General features: G+C 36.7%; 1 protein-coding gene across 11 annotated transcripts in view; it reads right to left on the reverse strand.

The window, feature by feature from the left end:
* FNDC3A (fibronectin type III domain containing 3A) overlaps positions 1 to 19,839 on the reverse strand; it is a 220,035-nt gene that overhangs the window by 50,757 nt on the left and 149,439 nt on the right. For 10 of the 11 annotated variants that reach the window (XM_024569673.3, XM_024569683.3, XM_045202567.2 and 7 more), the window contains 4 exons: positions 12,392 to 12,629; positions 6,028 to 6,297; positions 4,844 to 4,902; positions 517 to 674 (listed from right to left, as the gene is read on the reverse strand). In XM_024569673.3, coding sequence (XP_024425441.2) covers positions 517 to 674; positions 4,844 to 4,902; positions 6,028 to 6,297; positions 12,392 to 12,629 — 725 coding nt within the window. The remainder of the gene's footprint in view (positions 1 to 516; positions 675 to 4,843; positions 4,903 to 6,027; positions 6,298 to 12,391; positions 12,630 to 19,839) is intronic. The other variant, XM_053916462.1, reaches the window with a different exon arrangement.

The following is a 19,839-nucleotide window of genomic DNA, read 5'->3' on the forward strand; positions in this document are numbered from 1 at the left end:
ATATAATAAACACATTTTGAACCATGGAAAGAGAACTTTGATAGGTTTTCAAAATATGATTATTAACAAACAAACATACAAATGAGGAATAATGGTACTAAATTCATTTTACAGTAGGATATGAGCTTTTACATATAAGAATTAACTCCAATTCTTCAGAGGGGCAATACCATATTTCACAAGTTCATAATCTAAGAGTTCTCCACTTTTGGTCCTGGTTTCTACATAATATAATTTATATTTCTGCCTCAGGAATATGTGAATAGTAAAATACCTGTTAGGGGGCCTACTGAAAAATAAAAGCTGAATGTGGCCAACGAAAGCAATTATTCCAAGAGTATGTAGACAGAAATATGTTACAGCTCATTTGGACTATTTACATTGAAATCACTATCACTGGTCAATTTATAGATTCAAAATAAAAGCATGAAGAGAGAAAAGAATAAAATCAGTATTAAGCTTTTTATGACAAACCATTAACTTAATAATGAGGAGTAAAACATAACAAATACCTACACATACACACTTTTATATTTCCCATCTTTTCCAGTACTTGAGATGAGAATTTCATAACCATAGAACTCTGGTACAGCAGTCTCATCTTTTTCACCGTTAATGAAGCTGGAGGGAGGTGACCAGGTAAGTACTGCTGACCTTGCCTGGATGTCTGAGGCCTGTAAAAACATAGTATTTAAAAGCTCTATGAAAAATCTGTAATGTGCACAATGAACAGTGAAAAATCTAATAGGGTTTCAAGAGTAAATAAAATATATCTGTATCTACTTATTTCAATCAGTCACAAATAGAAACCTGTCCATTTACAGATGAAATATGGTTTGTTCTGAATAGGCAGATGGGTTAAAAAAATTTAAAGACCACTTGGACCATTCAAAACTATTAGTGTAAACACTGGATATGAATACAGTCAAAAGAAAGAATGAAAGAAAAAAATCCATTTGTAAGATTTGAAAGGGTTCATTTCCTCAATTTATAAAGTGTCTTACAATAAGGAAAAGATAAGAAACTCATGAGAAAAATGAGGAAAGGACATGGACCGTCCGAATATATAAATATAAATTTAAACAAGATACCACTTTTTATCCCCCAAATGTGATATATACAATACCATTATATTCTATTTTATGGAAAAAGAAACAGATTCAAAAAGGTTAAACGGCTGGTCCCAGGTCACTCAACCAGTGTATATATAATAAGCTAAGGCTGAGACTAGCAAGATGTTCTCCCTCACACACTACACTTGAGTCACATGATTGAGTAGCTCTTCTTTTATGTTTGGTTGGTTCCTCAATTGCCATGTTTCAGTTCTTAAATGCTGGTTAATGTTTGCAATACTGTTCCCACTCTTCCCCACTGTTCACAGGGCACAGTGCCCAACCACTATTTTTTCTTTCAATTTCAATTCAATCATCCCTAGGAAATTGCTTTAACATCCCATGACAAGGTCTAGTCCACCTTTACTTTTTTCTCACACTTCACAGATAAAACATTACATGTATTGCCTGTAGTGGAGTATTGCTTACTCCACTAACAAGTTCTGAGGGCAAAGGCCATGCCTCCTCTTTGCTTTCTATTCTATCTCCAGCTTCTATCACAGTATCTGGCATTCTGTCACATATTTATGGAATAATTAGGTGAATTAATATATTTAATTTGGTATTCTAAGTGAACTACAGCATGCAAAAACCACACAAAACCAATTAAAAACCCTCACCTAGACTTCACAGCTCACATAAATTTAATAAAAAAAGGCAGAGCTACCCAAACCATAAGACAACAAAAACAAAAAACCCTAAAAAACAAAGCAAAACAAAGCCATAAGCATTACTTTATGTTTTAAGATGCAGAGGTATTGTTTTATTAAATTACCTCTTCCTCATGATATTGAGCAAGAAATTCCTTTGAAAAAGTGTTTTAAGCTTTATGTGCCTGAAAAATTAGACTTTAATATTATATAATGTAACAAGTAAATGCTGTTAGCATTAGGTATCATTATCATTCCAACAATTCTATAAAGGCTATCAAATTCCTTTTAAAATTAATCTAGTGATATACATTTGGATATACACAGAACTTCAAAGGATAATGCCTGAATTTCAACCCCAACTTTAATACAATTTATTAAGCCCACTCTTTCCTAATCTGTAAAATAGGGAAACTAGTTCAGAGGGTTGTTGCAGAAATGAAAGAGTAATGCATTTATGTACTCAAAGTATTTTGGACAGATCCTGGGACAGAATCTGACCTATTAGCTATTATTATGAAATAATTCTGTATATGTTTACATTAATTTACATGTACAGAGGGGACCAGAAATAAAATAAAACTAAAGCATCCAAATCTATTATGTAAGATTGTCAGAAGAAATAGGACCGTAGTAGCCTATTAGATTAGTAATGTCTTACTAAAATGGTGTAAAATGAAAAAGTAACTCTTTGCGGAACTGTTAAGAGTAACAACTTTTCTAAACTGTTCTTGTACAAAAATTACAGCAAAGTATATTTTAGATAACTTAGCACAAAATATTTTACCAAGGATTTTCCTGGGGGGAATGCAGAGGTTTTTCTTTTGGAAACCAGAAGTAGTTTTATCAGTGTTTAATATTAATAAATGGCCTCATTGTGGCTGAAAAAGTCCTACTGTCTACTTCTTTCCATCTTGTACTACTTTTCCCTCCACTTTACTATGCTCCAGTGATAATGGTTCTTTCTATCTAGAAAACTTGTCATGATTATTGTACTCTCCCATTCCTATTCCTTCCAACTTTTGTGCCTTTTCTAACTCTTCAGAGGCTCAGAGAAAAATTTCCTGATTGCTGTATTTAAATAACTCCTCTTTCCTCAGTAACTCATCACATCACCCTATTTCTGTAATAGCACTTTCTATGACCATGCACAATTTGCATGTTTGTTTTTTATTTATTGTGTATAGTAAGGGCCAAATATGTATTTTGATTGGTTGTTATGATCTATGTAGCTCTTCAAAGAAAAATGTAATGACATAGAAGGATTGCTAAGGCATTACACAGTAAGAGAAAAAAGCTTGCCATAGAGTAGTAGGGTACAGTATAACCCCCTTTTCCTAGGGGTTAAAGAAAAAATTTGTATTTTGCTGGACACATACAAATGAATTGAAACAGGACTAGAAAGAATCTTAAACTGTTGGGTGTGATTAAACTGGAGGAGTGGGTAAAAAGAGATATATTTTTACTCTATATTTATGCATTATTTACATATTTTACCACATTAATTATACAATATCTAGATTCAATCAGTCACTGGCACTTCTGTTAGCTGCTTTTAAAATGGAGTGAAGTTGTAACTCTTATAAAAAGCAGAGAGAGACTAACAATCTGAGTAATTTACTGTGATATTTGGTTTCTCCTTCTAGTCTTATTCTAATTTTTTCTAAAGCTTTTTCTTCATAAGGCTGTAATGAGTGTCCAAATACTGGGTTGGCCAAAAAGTTCATTTGGTTTTTTCTAAAAGATGGCTCTAATAGCACTTAGTTGTCTTTAACTTCATTTGAAACAATTTTCTTAGATTGTATTGTGACAGCTTCCTATCAGCGTGCGTTAAATAAAGGTCAAAATCGGTGAATTTTTGTATAGCTATTTGAATACTGAAAATGGAAGAAAATATGCAACATTTTCAGCATATTATGCCTTATTATTATAAGAAAGGTAAAAATGAGAAAAAAAAGATTTGTCCAGTGTATGGAGAAAGTGCTGTGACTGATTGAATGTGTTAAAAGTGGTTTGCGAAGTTTTGTGCTGGAGATTTCTCGCCAGATGATGTTCCACAGTTAGGTAGACCAGTTCAAGTTGATAGCGATCAAATTGAGACATTAATTGAGAAACATGAGAAATAGCTGACATACTCAAAATATCCAGATCAATAAAGTTATTGGTGAAAATGAAAAATGTGTCTTTTATTTTACGGAAAAAACTAAACAGACTTTTTGGCCAACCTAGTCGTTTGACCCCCAGCATTTTTCCCTACAAAAGCATTGTTGCAAATCAAAACCATATTTTAAGTGGCTATATATTATTCTGTCCAGCAAAAACATTCCAATTTATCTATGCATTCCTTCGTTTTATTTTTGTTAATATTAGTGCTGCAAATACATTTTTGTATGTGTAGCTATTTATTGAGAAACATGACTGCACAGTTTCAGTAAAGTTTAATTTATATTTCTTGGTTACTAGTGAAGAATCTTTCAAAGTCTTAATGAGTTTAAAAAATACAACTGTATGAGAACTTTACTTAAGGTTAATCTTTAGTCATACATGATGCAATTTTTTCCCTATTAGAATGATAGCCTTTATGTAGGCTATCTAAAAAATATGCAGACAATTGTATGTATACAGTTTTGCTGCCATACCTTTTACTGATTTTTTGAATTCTTCTATTACATCTACACTTACAAAGACTGAGGAATATTAACTTTCTTTTACAGTTTGATATTATTTAACTATTTTTGCATTTGGAGTTAATTGGACATATTTATATAAAACTCATATAAATGGGTTTTTAAAAATTTGATAATCTGTTGTATCCACACTCTTTTATGAGATCTTTGTCTGATTCAGTGATTTTCAATGTCATTTAATATATATTAAATCCTTTTTTAAAAAATGGATTCTTGGTTGAATATCCATTTTACTGATAACATTTCTGTCCTTATGTTAGATCCATGTACATCCATTATTGATTCCATATTCCTTATATAGAATAAGTTTTAAGTAAGGCCTGAGTAGAAAAATACCAAAATCCTATGTAAGTATATTAAATATGAATGTAAAGAAAATGTATAAAATACTTACCACAGGTTTGACAATGTTGGAAAGAAGTGTTTCAAAGGCTTTAGTTTCTTCATCTTTTTCTTAAAACAAAATTTTTTTAAATTAAAAAATGAGTGTAAATGTAATCATCCCGCTCCCTCCACAATAATGTCTTCTGAAACTAGGTTAGTATTTGAGATTTTTACTTTCTAGTTTTTACTCCTTAGTTGATATTCAGCAGCTTTTGGCTCTCTAGGATTCTTCTGCTTCAGTTTCTATTTCCATTTTAACCACAATTACTAACTGTAGTGTACACACACACACACACACACACACACACAAGGTAGCTAGTAAGTTTTTCTTATAGACAGTGTATTTTTATTCAGCTGTAAAAAACACTTGTTGTCTGCAAAGTTTTCATTTGCAGTCTCATATCTCTTAATGTTAACTGAGTATTTGTTTCATGACATGCTTTAATTGTGGTGGTTCCCAAAAGAGAAATATAATTGACTTGACCATAATGTATAGCCACCAATGATAGATCTGAAACTTTATCTTAACTCTTCTGAAACATCAGTGCTGGAAAAGAATGATCAGGAGGTCTCAAAAATATGCAAGAATATATTTGTAAACATTAATATATAAGCCTTGAGGCCCCTAAAACAACAGAATTTATTGGTGGGAAGTGAAAATTTTAAAGAAAAAGTACCACCACTCAGAGTTCTAAACATTAAGGAAGTCACTGATAAGGAAAATGGGGATTTTAAGAGAAAATAACCTTTGAAGAATTGAATGAGGAATACTCTATCCTACTATAAAGTATATGAATAGATTGGTTAACAATGTAACTAGTTACATAAAGAAGCTGTAAAAATAAAGAGTTTTGATAAAAACCAGTATAGTCTTATCAAAGGCCCAGAAAGAAAAGAAAGGGAATCAGGATGAACTCTGGAGTTTTTCTACAAATAAAAATTTCTCTTGGTTAGTAAACTTTATGATACAGGTAAAATTACTAATAACTTGAGTTCCCCCAAAATTGTAAAAAGAGGTAGTCTAGTAACAATTTAGGTTCTAAAACATTTTCTTACATTTAGGGAGTGTTAGGCTAATAATCATCTATAGTTTATTTTGAGCATGACAAAATGACTAAAGGTTAACAGGTACTTTTTTAGGTTAAATATTGATGAAAATACCAAAAAGAAGAGCTGAGTATTTTAAATAGTTACCTTTGATTTCTGTATCAATTTGTGCACCACCTTTCCCTTTCCCTGACTTGTTCTTTGCTAATCCTGTGTTTATCCCACTAGCATTCTGCCCTTTTATAAGTCCATTATGTTCACTTATGGGAGAAGGGCATTTCTGGGGTGATGATGGTGGACTGCTCATTTTCTCTTTTTGTGTTCCTTGGCGATCCTTTAATTTTTTCTGCAAACGTTCATATGTTTTACTAGATCTTTCATCTCTAAAGTTTGACCTTCCATGAGTAGAGTGAGCATCTAGGAAGAAATACAAAATTAAAAACATTTAAAAGGTTAATTTCTCCAAATACATTTGTAGCATGAGAAAAGAATAGGAAAGAAATCTGTCAAAATTACATAAAACACAACATATGTCAAAGAATAATTTTGCAAAAAAAAAAAAAAAAAAAGCACTATTTCTGTGTATCTGCCATCTGATAGAACCAAACGTTGTGACTTGATTACACACATACACACACAACATAAATTTATGGAGACATTCCTTCACCTTTTCCCAAGTAACTATTACTCTTCATAGGAATAGCCTGGTGGTATGCTATGATTATCACAGGTGGGGCATAAGAACTGAACTGAGCTATCTTTTACTTTTTTTTAGCCATTACTTTTAGCATCTCTTTCAACTTCAAACCTATAAAATAGGTAAAAACAAAACTACCATCTGCCCAAATTCCATTATGATTCAAAAAAGCAAATCATCACTAAAAAAATAAAGTTTTAAGAGTTACCAAAAAGAAATGAGTGGATTGTTTATTAATAACAGAATCTAGGTATACAAAGTATTACATCTTGGGATATTATAAGTCACACAATATAATAAAATTAACAATAAATATTGTTAAATTAACTGTCCTCAGTTTATTTTTAAAGAACAAAATTTATAAAGAACTTACAAAACTCAACAAAAAAACCAAACAACCCAATTAAAAAATAGGAAAAGGAACTTCCAGGCAAGATGGAGGCATAGACAGACATCCTTCATTACCTTGCCCAGCCATGAGAAGGATCACAAGTAACCTCAAAACAAAAAACACCCAGAACTGCCAGTATATTGAACTGTGAAGTCCGACAACCAAGGATTTAAAGAAGCCATATTCATCCAGATGGGTAGGAGGGGCAGAGAAGGGGAGCTGGGACATAGAGTGGTGGAGGTGAGGCAGCAGCAGCTGGCAGAATGAGTGGTCCTACATTCATGAGTGGTAGATAAAAATCTGGAGGGAAACCTTGGGAGCAAGTGATTCCAGATCCAGACTAGACCACATAGCCCAGGGTTCCTGCACCGGGAAAATAAAGTCTCATAACTTCTGGTTATAAACACCGGTGGGATTTGGGGTGGTGGAGGAAACTGCCAGTCTCTTGGGAGAGTCCATGTAAGGGGCCTGCATTGTCCTAGAACATACGAAAACCTACCCACTCTGGGAACCTCCACCAGGGCAGCAGCTACAGGGGCACTAGTCACATATGGGAAGGTAGTGAACGGACTGAAAATGGAGTGAGAGCTGAAAAAGTCTCCAGCAGCCAGACAGGGCACTGATTCCTCTCTGACCCCTCCCCCACATGCAGAGCCACAGAATGGTGAAGTGGGTTGCGCTGTACTAGTGAATACCTAAGGCCCCCCCCACCTAAAACTTAACAGGTGCACTAAGACAAGGAGTCAAAGCAGCTCTATCTAATACACAGAAACAAACACAGGGGGGCTGCCAAATTGAGGAGACAAAGAAATACGGCCCAAATGAAAGAACAGAACAAAGCTCCAGAAAAAGAACTAAGTAAAATGGAGATAGCTGACTTATCAGATGAAGAGTTCAAAACACTAGTGATAAGGAAGCTCAGAGAACTCATTGAGTATGGCAAAAGCATAAAGAAAGAAATGAAGGCTATGCTAAGTGAAATAAAGAAAAATCCACAGGGAACCAACAATGAAGGGAAGGAAGCTGGGATTCAAACCACTGATCTGAAACATAAGGATAAATAATCAACCAGAATAGAATGAAGAAACAAGAATTTGAAAAAATGAGGAGAGAAAAAGATGACTCTGGGACATCTCCAAAAGTGCCAATATCCAGATCACAGGGCTGCCAGAAGAAGAGGAAAAACAAGAAGTTGAAAACTTATCTGAAAAAATAATGAACGAAAACGTCCCTAATTTGGTGAAGGAAATAGCCATACAAATCCAGGAAGCAGAGAGTCCCACAGAAATTGGACCCAAGAAGGAACACACCAAGACACATCATAATTAAAATGCCAAAAGTTAAAAAAAGAGAGGATCTTAAGAGCAGCGAGAGAGAAGCAAAGAGTTACAAAGGAGTTCCCATAAGACTGTCAGCTGATTTCTCAAAATAAAAACTTTGTAAGAAAGGACTGGCAAGAAGCATTCAAAGTGATGAAATGCAAGGACATACACCCAAGATGAGTCTATCCAGCAAAGCTATCATTTAGAATGGAAGGGTAGATAAAGTGCTTCCCTGACAATGTAAAGCTAAAGGAGTTCATCATCACCAAGCCATTATTATATGAAATGTCAAAGGGACTTATTTAAGAAAAAAATCGAAACTATGAACGTTAAAATGACAACAAACTCACAACTATCAACAACAAAATCTAAAACAAGAACAAAAACAAAGCAACCAACTAGAATAGGAACAGAACCATAAAGGTAGAGATCATTTGGAGGGTTATCAGCTGGGAGGCGGAAAGGGAAGAATGGGGAAAAAAGTAAAGAGATTAAGAGGCATAATTGGTAGGTACAAAATAGGCAGGGGGATGTTAAGAATAGTATAAGAAATGGAGAAGCCAAAGAACTCATATGTATGACCTACAGACATGAACTAAGGGGTGATTGCTGGAGGGAAGGGTGGTACTGAGAGGAGGGGGACAAAGGAGGAAAAATTGGGAAGACTGTAATAGCACAATCAATAACATACACTTATGAAAATGGGCAAAGGTCATGACCAGATACTTTTCGAAGGAGGACATCACAGATGGCCAACAGACATATGAAAAGATGTCATTGTTACTAATCATCATAAAAATGCAAATTAAGACCACAATGAGGTATCATCTCACACCTGTCAGAAAGGCTATCATCAATAAATAAAAACACAAGTGCTGGAGAGGATATGGAGAAAAGGGAACCCTTCTGCAGTGTTGGTGGGAACACAGATTGGTACAGTCAAAGTGGAAAGCAGTATGGAGATATCTCAAAAAAATTAGAAATGGGTCTGCCTTTTGACCCAGCAATCCCTCTTTTGAGAATATATCTGCAGGAACACAAAACACTAATTAGAAAGAACATAAGTAACCCTACGTTCATTGCAGTGTTATTTCAAATTGCTGGGTTATGGAAATAGCCCAAGTGTCCATCAATAGATGAGTAGCTAAAACTACTATGGGACATTTGCACAATGGAACACTACTTGGCTATAAAAAAGAAGAAAGTTTTAACCTTTGCCTCAGTATGGATAGACCTGGAGAAAATTATGCTAAGTGAAATAAGCCAGTTAGAGAAACACAAACACTGTATGATTTCACCCATATGTGGAATTTAATGAACAAACTGAACTAAGAAGCACAACAGAGACATATTCACAGATAGCAGGATGACAGCTAAAGGGGGAAGATAAGGGGTGGAGGGATTAAGCAAAAAAGAGAAAGGACTCTTGGACATGGACAACAGTGTTGTGATTGCGAGGGGGGTGGTAAAAATTATTTAAAAATAAAAAATAAAATCTGCAAAGATAATATTTTAAAGTCTCAAAAATCTCAGTGAAGTGTTAACTTATCAATGTTTTAAGAATATTAGTATATTTTTCTATATGGTGTTAAGTATATATTTAGTCTAATGTATATCCCCTTTGAATAACAATGGGTTTTAAAAATGCAAAATAGTAGTAATGGTAACATCCAGTATTTTCTTAAATTTCCTCAAACACATTTTTAAAAACTAAGTCAAAATTAGCAGTACGAAAATAGAAGAGACTATTTGTAGTACAAACTCTTGCTACGCATAATTATGTTCATTGGAATACTGCATGAGCCTCTCACCTGGGAGTTTGTTAAAATGCAGAAACCCAAACCCCACCCAGACCTACAGAATCAATAAGTATTACTTGGGGGATAGAAATAAGTTTGAAAAATATATACAGTATTATATATGTAATATATAATGTACCTATTACAGATTGTGCTGCATATTTAAAATTTTGTACTTAAGAGTTGTATCTTCTACAAATTTACTAAGTATAAATGACAGGTTCTGCTAACTAACTGCAAGGAAAACAGATGTATCAAACAGATTCAGTTCTTTGGGGATTTATAGGCAAATGAGGGAGAAAGTGATACAAAAATAAAATTGTTTGGTTCTGTGAAAGAAACAGATTTCAGTGCTAGATTGGTAATGCAAGGTCATGGATAGTTTTTCTAGCTGAAATCTAAAGGAAAAAAAAATGAGCCTTCCAAGGAAAAGAGGGAAGAGCATTCCTGGTAGAGAGAACACCATGTACAGAGGCAATGAGGCAAGAAAGACCTTGGAGGTTCTGAAAAGCTGAAGGTGGGTGGTGGGGACAAGAAGGACAAGGTAATGAGAGACCACGAGGCTCTGTCCTGTGCAAACCAGGGCAGTGGTTTGCAACCAGGGTCAATTTTGGCTCACAGGGGTCATTTGTCAATGCCTGGAAATATTTTTAGTTGTCACAATTGGATGAAGTTGAGGGTGAGGGGAGGGTTGGAGTAGTGTGTTACTGGCATCTAGTGGGTAGAAGGCAGAGATTCTGCTAAACATCCTACAAAGCAGAGTCCTGTCCTCCACAACAGACACTTATCCATCCTCAAATATCAAGAGTGCTAAGGTTGAGAAACCCTGATCTGGTGAAGGGTTTAGGACTTTATACAATTGCAAAGGGAAGTCACTGAAATAGAATAGTTTGATTTATACTTTTAAATGATTACTCTGGCTGATCCTGGATGGTTGAGGGCAAGAACAGCAGCAGAAAACTGGGAGGCTGACATTGCACTTGTCCTGACAAGAGCTGATGGTGGATTAGATCTGAGTAGCAGTTAAGAAAAAACAGATAAATTTGGGAAATTTCTAAAAATAAAACTAATACCAAATGATGTGGAAGAATCAAATTTTACCATCTGTTTTTCACTTGAGCAATTGAATGGACAGTGGTACCATATATTGAGATGAAGATGACAGAGAAAAGCAGGTTCCAAAATTAGATTTATATTTTAGAAATGCTGTAACTGAGATGCATGAGAGTATGCAGATGGTATTTAAAGCCACAGGAAAGAATAAGATTACTATTTTGTGTGTATTTTGTTTCTATTCTTCCCAACAATTTATTAACACCCTCAGGGCAGAGGTTAAGTCTTACTGGTTTATTTTTTTCAAACTCTCAACAGAACCTAGCAACCTTAGTAGAAGGATAGCCTTCAGTATTTAACAATGATGTGATTATTCCTGGCTGAAAATTTTTCTCAGAACCTAGATAGCATAACAGAGGAGGAGACCTCTTCTTTGAATGTATCCTTGTGGGGAACTGTTCCAACTGTGGGAAATGTGGCTCAGCCCCCACTCGGAAAAGCCAGTGGGGAGCGAGGTTGGCGGGCAAGACCCACATCCATGGATAGGTTCTCCCGTGGGAAATCAGGCCTGCATTGTACCTAGACTGCTATGAGACTTGCTCTTGCTAAAACTCCCTCACCCTGAATTGAGGCAGCAAATGTTTACTGAGTATCTTAACTTCCTAAAGTCTGTGCTAAATCACCCAAGTATGGAGTGTGACCAGTTTCCCCCTCCAGCTGTAACATCCTTCTCTTTTAAGTAATTAGCAGTATTCTGTCCTTTGTTGCCCTTAAAAGGTAATCACCTGTGATGAACCTGTGCATAGTAAATGAGGACCATCCTCCATGTAATGTGCCCCAAAAAACAATAAAAGCCTGTCCAGGTGGGGGTCGGCTCTCTCTCTTGGGCTCTCTCTAGCCCTCTCGCCCTCTCTCACTTAGAGAGTGGCCAAGCCATCCCTTTTCCTCCACAGGATTTCTGTACTCTGTGTGTATTTGTATATTGCTGCCACAACAGTGGATCCTGTGGGCCGGGATCCGCATCATATCCCCACTATTACATGATATAAGTTACTTCCCTCTTTTTGATTTTTATCATTTGTCTTGAAGGATGATCATGAGGATGAAATACTTAGTACTCAGATAACAAAAAATAATTGATATTGTTAACCATTTTTTGTTTCTTTTAGATAATACGATAAAAGGATCTATTATATCCAAGCAAAGAATAGCCAACTCCATAAAACAGGCATATTGTTAGATGTCTTACCTACATCTCCATATACTTGTGAAGACTGATACTGTGGCATATACTGTGTTGCCATGTCGCCAGCTCCAGTCACTGGTGAATACATATGGCGTGGTGGAGGGGGCATCATGGTTGGGACAGGAATGAAACCTGGCAAAGGAGGATGTGTAGAACGATGTATGACTGTGTGACCACCAGGATGAAACTCTGGTGCTTGAGGAACCACAACAACTCTTCGAACACCATTGTCTTCAATAACCTATAAAATGAACATTAGAAGTTTCTTTCATAGATGTAAGCAATTCTTTTAAAATATGTTAGAGTAAGAATTTTTATACCATTAGGAGTGAATTTGAAAAATACTATACAATCAATATGAAGACTTTATTAAATATATTAAGTACATATGAATTAACACTGAACAACATGAAGTAGTTTTTGTTATATAATGCAGTGTATATTTTAAAATACTAATGAGACTAGCAAAATAATAATATAAACAATGAGCTATGATATTAGGTATTACTCCTATGTGTTACATGCATTTAGTGATATAATGAAAATGAAGGGAGACTCAAGGGAATTTTTGGTGTGGACCTAGTAGGGGTCAGGATGGGTGGGGGTTGAGGGAAAAGAAGTTGTAGAAACACAAGTTGTGAAATAGAATAGGGAAAAAAACTGAATCCAGACTCCTAAGATCAACCATATATTGAATTTAGGTACAAAATTTGTGTGACCATGTCCAGGATGATTTTAACAGGTGAAGATTATTTTAAAGGAGACAAACATCTAATATATTAACTCCCATTTAAGAAAAAATACTTGTGGCTTTAAATCTTAGAATTCAACATTTTTAAATAGGGGTCACACTTGGGTAAGGATTTTTTTTTAAATGACATATTCTCCGTGCCCCCTTTGAACCTCACTAGAGCAGCAAGGACACAGAGGAAAGACTAAAAGGATATAGTATTTATCTCAAACATTGGAATCCTTCTCTATTGAAATAGGGTCTTGACCCTTTTTAGACTTGAATGGTTACTATTTACGTATAAAAAATGGCTGATAATACCTTTCCTGAGGAAACACAGAAATGTTAAATAAGTTGCTAAGGTTACACAGATAGTATTTGAACTCAGGTAATTTGGCTTCAATTCTATGTTCTTACCCTCTTAATGGGTATAGAATCCACAAGTACTTGGTCTATTTATTTTTTAAGAATTTCACAAGTGAGATCTCACTGGTAAAAAGGAAATGGCTAAACTTAGCTTATGATATTAAAACCATTTTTTTTCCTTGCTGAAAAACCAACATTTAAAATACAAAGGTCAGCTGGGGGGAACGGAGAATAGGGAGTTATTGTTTAATAGGTAGTTTTGGTTTTGCAAGATGAACAAATGATAGTGATGGTAGAACAGTGTGAATGTACTTAATGTCACTGAACTGTAAATCTAAAATGGTTATGGCAAATTTTGTTATATGCATTTTACCACAATTAAAAATAATAAAAAGCTAAGATGCTAAGGGGGGAAAAATGCCAGACCAGGACTAAGTGGATATGGAGAACCATACCATATCAAATAACCCTCTGAGCATCCAGTAATTGGAGACTGAGGCTGGGGAACTCAAAACTTATCTGCTGTGTCTCCAGGTCCTGAGAAATTAAGACATTGAATTTTACACCAACAGAGTACAATGATGGTAACGATTAAAAAAAAAATAAAATCAGAGAGAAGATGTTGGCGAGACAGGTGGGCGCTGAGTCAACTTCCCTCTGCACCTGGGTAAAACACCTACCCAATCTACTGAGGAACAAAGCGAACAGCCAAAAGCAACCCAGGGTTTATGAAGACAGGAGAGCAAAAAGTACAGAGGACAGTGAGAAAATAGAAGGTAAGGGGATTGCTTCAGGACAAAAAGGTCCCTGGGATCAGTGTGAGGAACAGAGCAACTACAGCCCCAGGCCCGCCCCTGCCTGGCCTGCTGCAGGACTCCTGGGAGAGAGCTGGGTTAACGGCCCCCTACCCTGCCAAACAAGGCCCAAGCAACACTGTGAGAGACCTGGTTGCTTGAAGTTGCAGGGAGGGGAATAAGGATGAAGTGGTAAACCAACGGAAACCGTGGGTGCTAGCTGCAGGGAGTTGAAAGTTGGGCCGTGAGCGAACATGACCCGGACAGTCCCCAGCCTAGCTGAAGAAGTGGGCTGTGTCAGAGGACAGGCCCTTCCTGGTATGGAGGGAGCCACAGGATTGAGCAGGAGGATTTTCACAAAAGGAAAAAGACCCTCGGGAGCACTTTGGGGAATTCCCCTGCAGCAATAGCTCCAGTACCCTCTCTGCCCCACCACCCACCCATCTGGGGACTGTGCACATCCATCAGAGACTGTCCGCACCTCATCTCGAAGGGAGCTGAGACTATAGGCACCAACAGGGGGAGTATGCCCAGTGACCTGGGAGTGTGTGCACCCACCGGGGAGTATCCGCACCTCATCTCAGAGGGAACTGAGACCACAAGCACCAGGGACACTGCGAATCAAGGAAGGCTCTGCGCACACACCCATAGTCCGGAGGAGGCCTACCATAAAAAAGAGTGGGTAGAAGCTGGGAACACCAAGATACCTCCTGGAAGAGGAAACCCACCAACAAAGGAAACACCAACAGATAAGAACAGAAGAAAGTGAAGGAGGGAGTGGAAGTCACACTAAGTCAACCCATGACCTATCTGAAAATACAAATAATTAGTGAACAAATTACTGAGAACAAACAACTGAACAAGAGCAAGAGAAAAGCCTCAAAACCTTGTCCACACAGAAGAACCAGCTCCAACACAACCTGCCAACACCTGCACAACAGAAAACAAGAGGTGGGGAACAGATTGACCCTCAGATAACCAGCTGGTGGGAAAGACCCACCAAAGAAAGACCCAAAAAGAACCAAAGACATGCAAAGAGCCAACATACAACATAGTCCAAGATCAGTAAGATCGGGAGATCAAGGAGTCTGTACCACTAAAACAAACAGGTATTCTATCACAGAAGTTTACACCAAAAACCCAGGGGGTCAAAAGAGAGCAACTTAAGAAGAAAAGGCCAACAGGAAGAGTCACACAAACAATGGGGAGACAAAGAAACAATCCCCAAATGAAAGGAAAGGGGGAAGTCTCAGAAACAATGCTAAATGAAAAACAGGCAAGTCAACTATCAGACAATGCGTTCAAAAATTGGTTATAAAGAAGCTTCATGAGCTCACACAGAATTACCAAAAACTACAGGGAAACTACAATGAACTCACTGCAAACTATATCAACATGAAAAAGGAAACAGAAGCTATCAACAAGGGCCAAGAGGAAATGAAGATTACAATTTCTGAACTGAAGATCACAGTACAAGGAATCAAAAGCAGACTTTATGAAGCAGAGGATCAGATCAGCGAACTGGAGGACCAGGTAGAAAAAAACACTAAGAATGAACAAGAAAAGGAAAACAGGCTCAGAAAGAATGAAGACGGATTAAGGGAAAGGCAGGAAAACATGAAACGTAATAATATCCGTATAATAGGGATACCAGAAGGAGAAAAGGAAGAGCAGTGATAGAAAACGTGTTTGAAAAAGTAATGATGGAACACTTCCCCAATTTGATGAGAGAAAAAGTCACACAAACCCAGGAATCACAGAGGGTCCCAATCAAGAAGAACCCAAAGAGGCCCACTGAAAGACACATCATAATTAAATGGCAAAATTCCAAGACAAAGAAAGAATCTTAAAGGTAGCAAGGGAGAAAGATAAGTAACATCGAAGGGAGGCCTGATAAGGTTAGCAACTGACTTCTCAATGGAAATGCTCCAAGCCAGAAGAGAAGGGCAAAAAATATTCCAAGTAATGAGAACCAGAGGCCTGCAACCAAGACTACTTTACCCAGCAAGGCTCTCAATCAAGAGAGAAGGACAAGTAAGAAGTTTCCCAGACAAATGAAGTCTAAAAGAATATACCTCCACCAAACCAGCTCTGGAAGAGATGCTAAAGGGGCTGATGTAAGGGAACGAAGGAAAAGAGAGAGAGAGAGAGAGAGAGAGAGAGAGAGAGAGAGGAGAACAAAGGTACAGAAAATCGGCAATGAATAAGTACCTATCGATAATAACCTTAAATGTAAATGGATTAAATGCTCCAATCAAAATACATAGAATAGCTGAATGGATAAGAAAGAATGACCGACACATATGCTTCCTACAAGAGACCCATCTCAGGACAAAAGACCTACACAGACTGAAAGTGAAGGGCTGGGCGGGAAATAAATTTTCCAAGCAAACGGACAGGAAAAAAAAGCAGAGGTAGCAATACTCATATCTGACAAGACAGACTTCAAAAAAAAGAGAGACCCAGAAGGTCACTTCATAATACTCAAAGGAAGAATCCACCAAGAAGACATATCCACTGTAAATATATATGCACTCAACATAGGAGCACCTGAATACATAAAGAAAATCTTGAAGGACTTCAAGAAAGATATTGACAGCAACACAATTATACTAGGGGATTTTAATACCTCACTGTGAAGATGGACTGATCTTCCAAACAAAATATCAACAAAGATATTGTGGCATGAACAACACCTGAGATGAAATGGACTTAACTGATATATATAGAGCCTTTCATTCCACAGAAGAAAAATACACATTCTTTTTAAATGCACATGGAACATTTTCAAAAATAGACCACATGATAGGACATAAAACAAACTTCAACGAGTTCAAGAAAACTGAAATCATATCAAGCATTTTCTCTGACCAAAAGGGACTGAAACTAGAAACAAATCTCAAGGAAAAAACCCTAAAACACTTAAAAACATGGAGATTGAATAGCATGCTATTAAACAATGAATGGGTGAAAAATAAGATTAGGGAAGAAATCAAAAAGTTTCTGGAAACAAATGAAAATGAATTCACAACAATCCAAAACCTACAGGATACAGCAAAGGCAATCCTGAGAGGGAAGTTCATAGCAATACAGGCCTCCCTAAAAAGAACAGAAACAGCTCAAATATACAACTTAACCGTACACCTACAAGAACTCGAGGAACAATAAAGACAAGCCAGAGCAAGTAGAAGAAAGAAATAATGAAGGTGAGAGCAGAAATAAATGACATAGAGAGTAAAAGCACAACTGTAAGGATCAAAGAATCCAGGAACCGGTTCTTTGAAAAGATACACAAAATCAACAAGCCCTTAAGCAGGCTCATCGAGAAAACAAGAGAGAGGACCCAAATAAACAAAATCAGAAATGAAAGAGGAGAGACTACAACCAGTACCACCAAAATACAAAGGATTGTGAGAAATTACTACGAAGAACTGTATGCCAAAAAATGTGAAAGCCTAGGTGAAATGGACACATTTCTAGAAAAATATAACCTTCCAAAACTCAGTGAAGAAGCAGCAGAAAGCCTGAGCATACCAGTAATGCCTGATGAAATTGAAACAGTAATGAAAAGCTTCCAACACACAAAAGCCCTGGATGAGATGGTTTCACAGGAGAATTCTACAGAGCATTTAAGGGGGAGCTAACCCCCATCCTCCACAAATTATTTCAAAAAATTCAAGAAGATGGAAGACTCTCAAACTCGTTTTATGAAGCCAACATCATCCTAATACCAAAACCAGATAAAGACATAACAAAGAAAGAAAACTTCAGGCCAATGTCGGTGATGAAGAGAGACGCTAAAATTCTCAACAAAATATTGGCAAACCGCATACACCAATACATTAAAAAGATCATACACCATGACCAAGTGGGATTCATCACAGGGATGCAAGGATGGTACAATATTCGCAAATCAATAAACATAATACACCACATAAACAAAAGCAAAGACAAAAACCACTTGATCATATCAATAGATGCGGAAAAAGCATTTGATAATGTACAGCACCCATTTCTGATAAAAACACTCAGCAAAGTGGGACTAGAGGGAGTATTCCTCAACGTAATGAAGGCCATATGAGAGAGACCTACAGCCAACATCATACTCAATGGACAAAAACTTACAGCTTTCCCACTAAGATCAGGAATAAGACAAGGATGCCCTCTCTCACCACTCCTATCCAACACAGTACTGGAATTTCTAGCCACAGCAATCTGACAAGAGAAAGAAATAAAAGGCATCCAAATTGGAAAGTAGGAAATGAAACTGTCACTGTTTGCAGATGACATGATAGTATACATGGGGAATCCTACAGATTCCACCAAAAAACTACTTGACCTAATAAATATATTTGGGAAAACAGCTGGATGCAAAGTCAATACTCAGATATCAAAGGCATTCCTGAATATCAACAATAAAACAGCAGAAACAGAAATCAGGGAAAAAAAAACCATTTGATATAGCAACAAGAAAAATAAAGTACCTAGGAATAAACCTAACCAAGGAGGTAAAAGACTTGTACTCAGAAAACTACACAACACTGAAGAAAGAAATTAAGGAGGCATGTATCATGCTCATGGATCGGAAGAATTAACGCCATCAAAATGTCCATATTACCTAAAGCAATTTATAGATTCAATGCAATACCTATTGAAGTACCCATGCATGACATATTTCACAGATATAGAACAAACGTTTCAGAACTTTGTATGGAACCATAAACAACCCAGAATAGCTACAGCAATTTTGAGAAAGAAGAACAAAGCAGGAGGGATCACAATACCTGATATCAAACTGTATTACAAGGCCACTGTAATCAAAACAGCCTGGAACTGGCATAAGAACAGGCACATAGACCAATGGAACAGAACAGAAAGCCCAGAAATAAACTCAAGTCTTTACGGTCAATTAATATTTGACAAAGGAGGCAAGAGCATAAAATGGAGCAAAAACAGCCTCTTCAACAAATAGTGTTGGGAGATCTGGACAGCTACAACCAAAAAAATGAAACTCGATCACCAACTTACACCATACACAAAACTAAATTCAAGGTGGATAAAAGACAAATATAAATCGTAATGCCATAAAAGTCCTAGAGGAAAACATTGGCCGGAAAATCTCAGACATTCCACGCAGCAACATCCTCACAGACATGTCCCCTAAAGCAAGGGACATAAAGGAAAGAATAAACAAATGGGACCTCATCAAAATAAAAAGCTTCTGCATGGCTAAAGGAAATAACATTACAATAAAGAGAACCAACAGTATGGGAAAAGCTATTTGGTGATGGTAACTCAGACAAGGGCCTGATCTCCATGTAAAGAACTCACATGACTCCACTCCAGGAAGACAAACAACCTAATTAAAAAATGGGCAAAGGACTTGAACAGACACTTCTCCAAGGAAGACATACAGAGGGCCCAGAGACATATGAAAAGATGCTCAGCATCACTAGCCATCAGAGAGATGCAAATTAAAACCACAATGAGGTATCATCTCATGCCAGTCAGAGTGGCCAACATAAACAAATCAACAAACAAATGTTCGAGAGGATGCGGAG

This window comes from Desmodus rotundus, chromosome 13, assembly GCF_022682495.2.
Source record: "Desmodus rotundus isolate HL8 chromosome 13, HLdesRot8A.1, whole genome shotgun sequence".
NCBI lineage: Eukaryota > Metazoa > Chordata > Mammalia > Chiroptera > Phyllostomidae > Desmodus > Desmodus rotundus.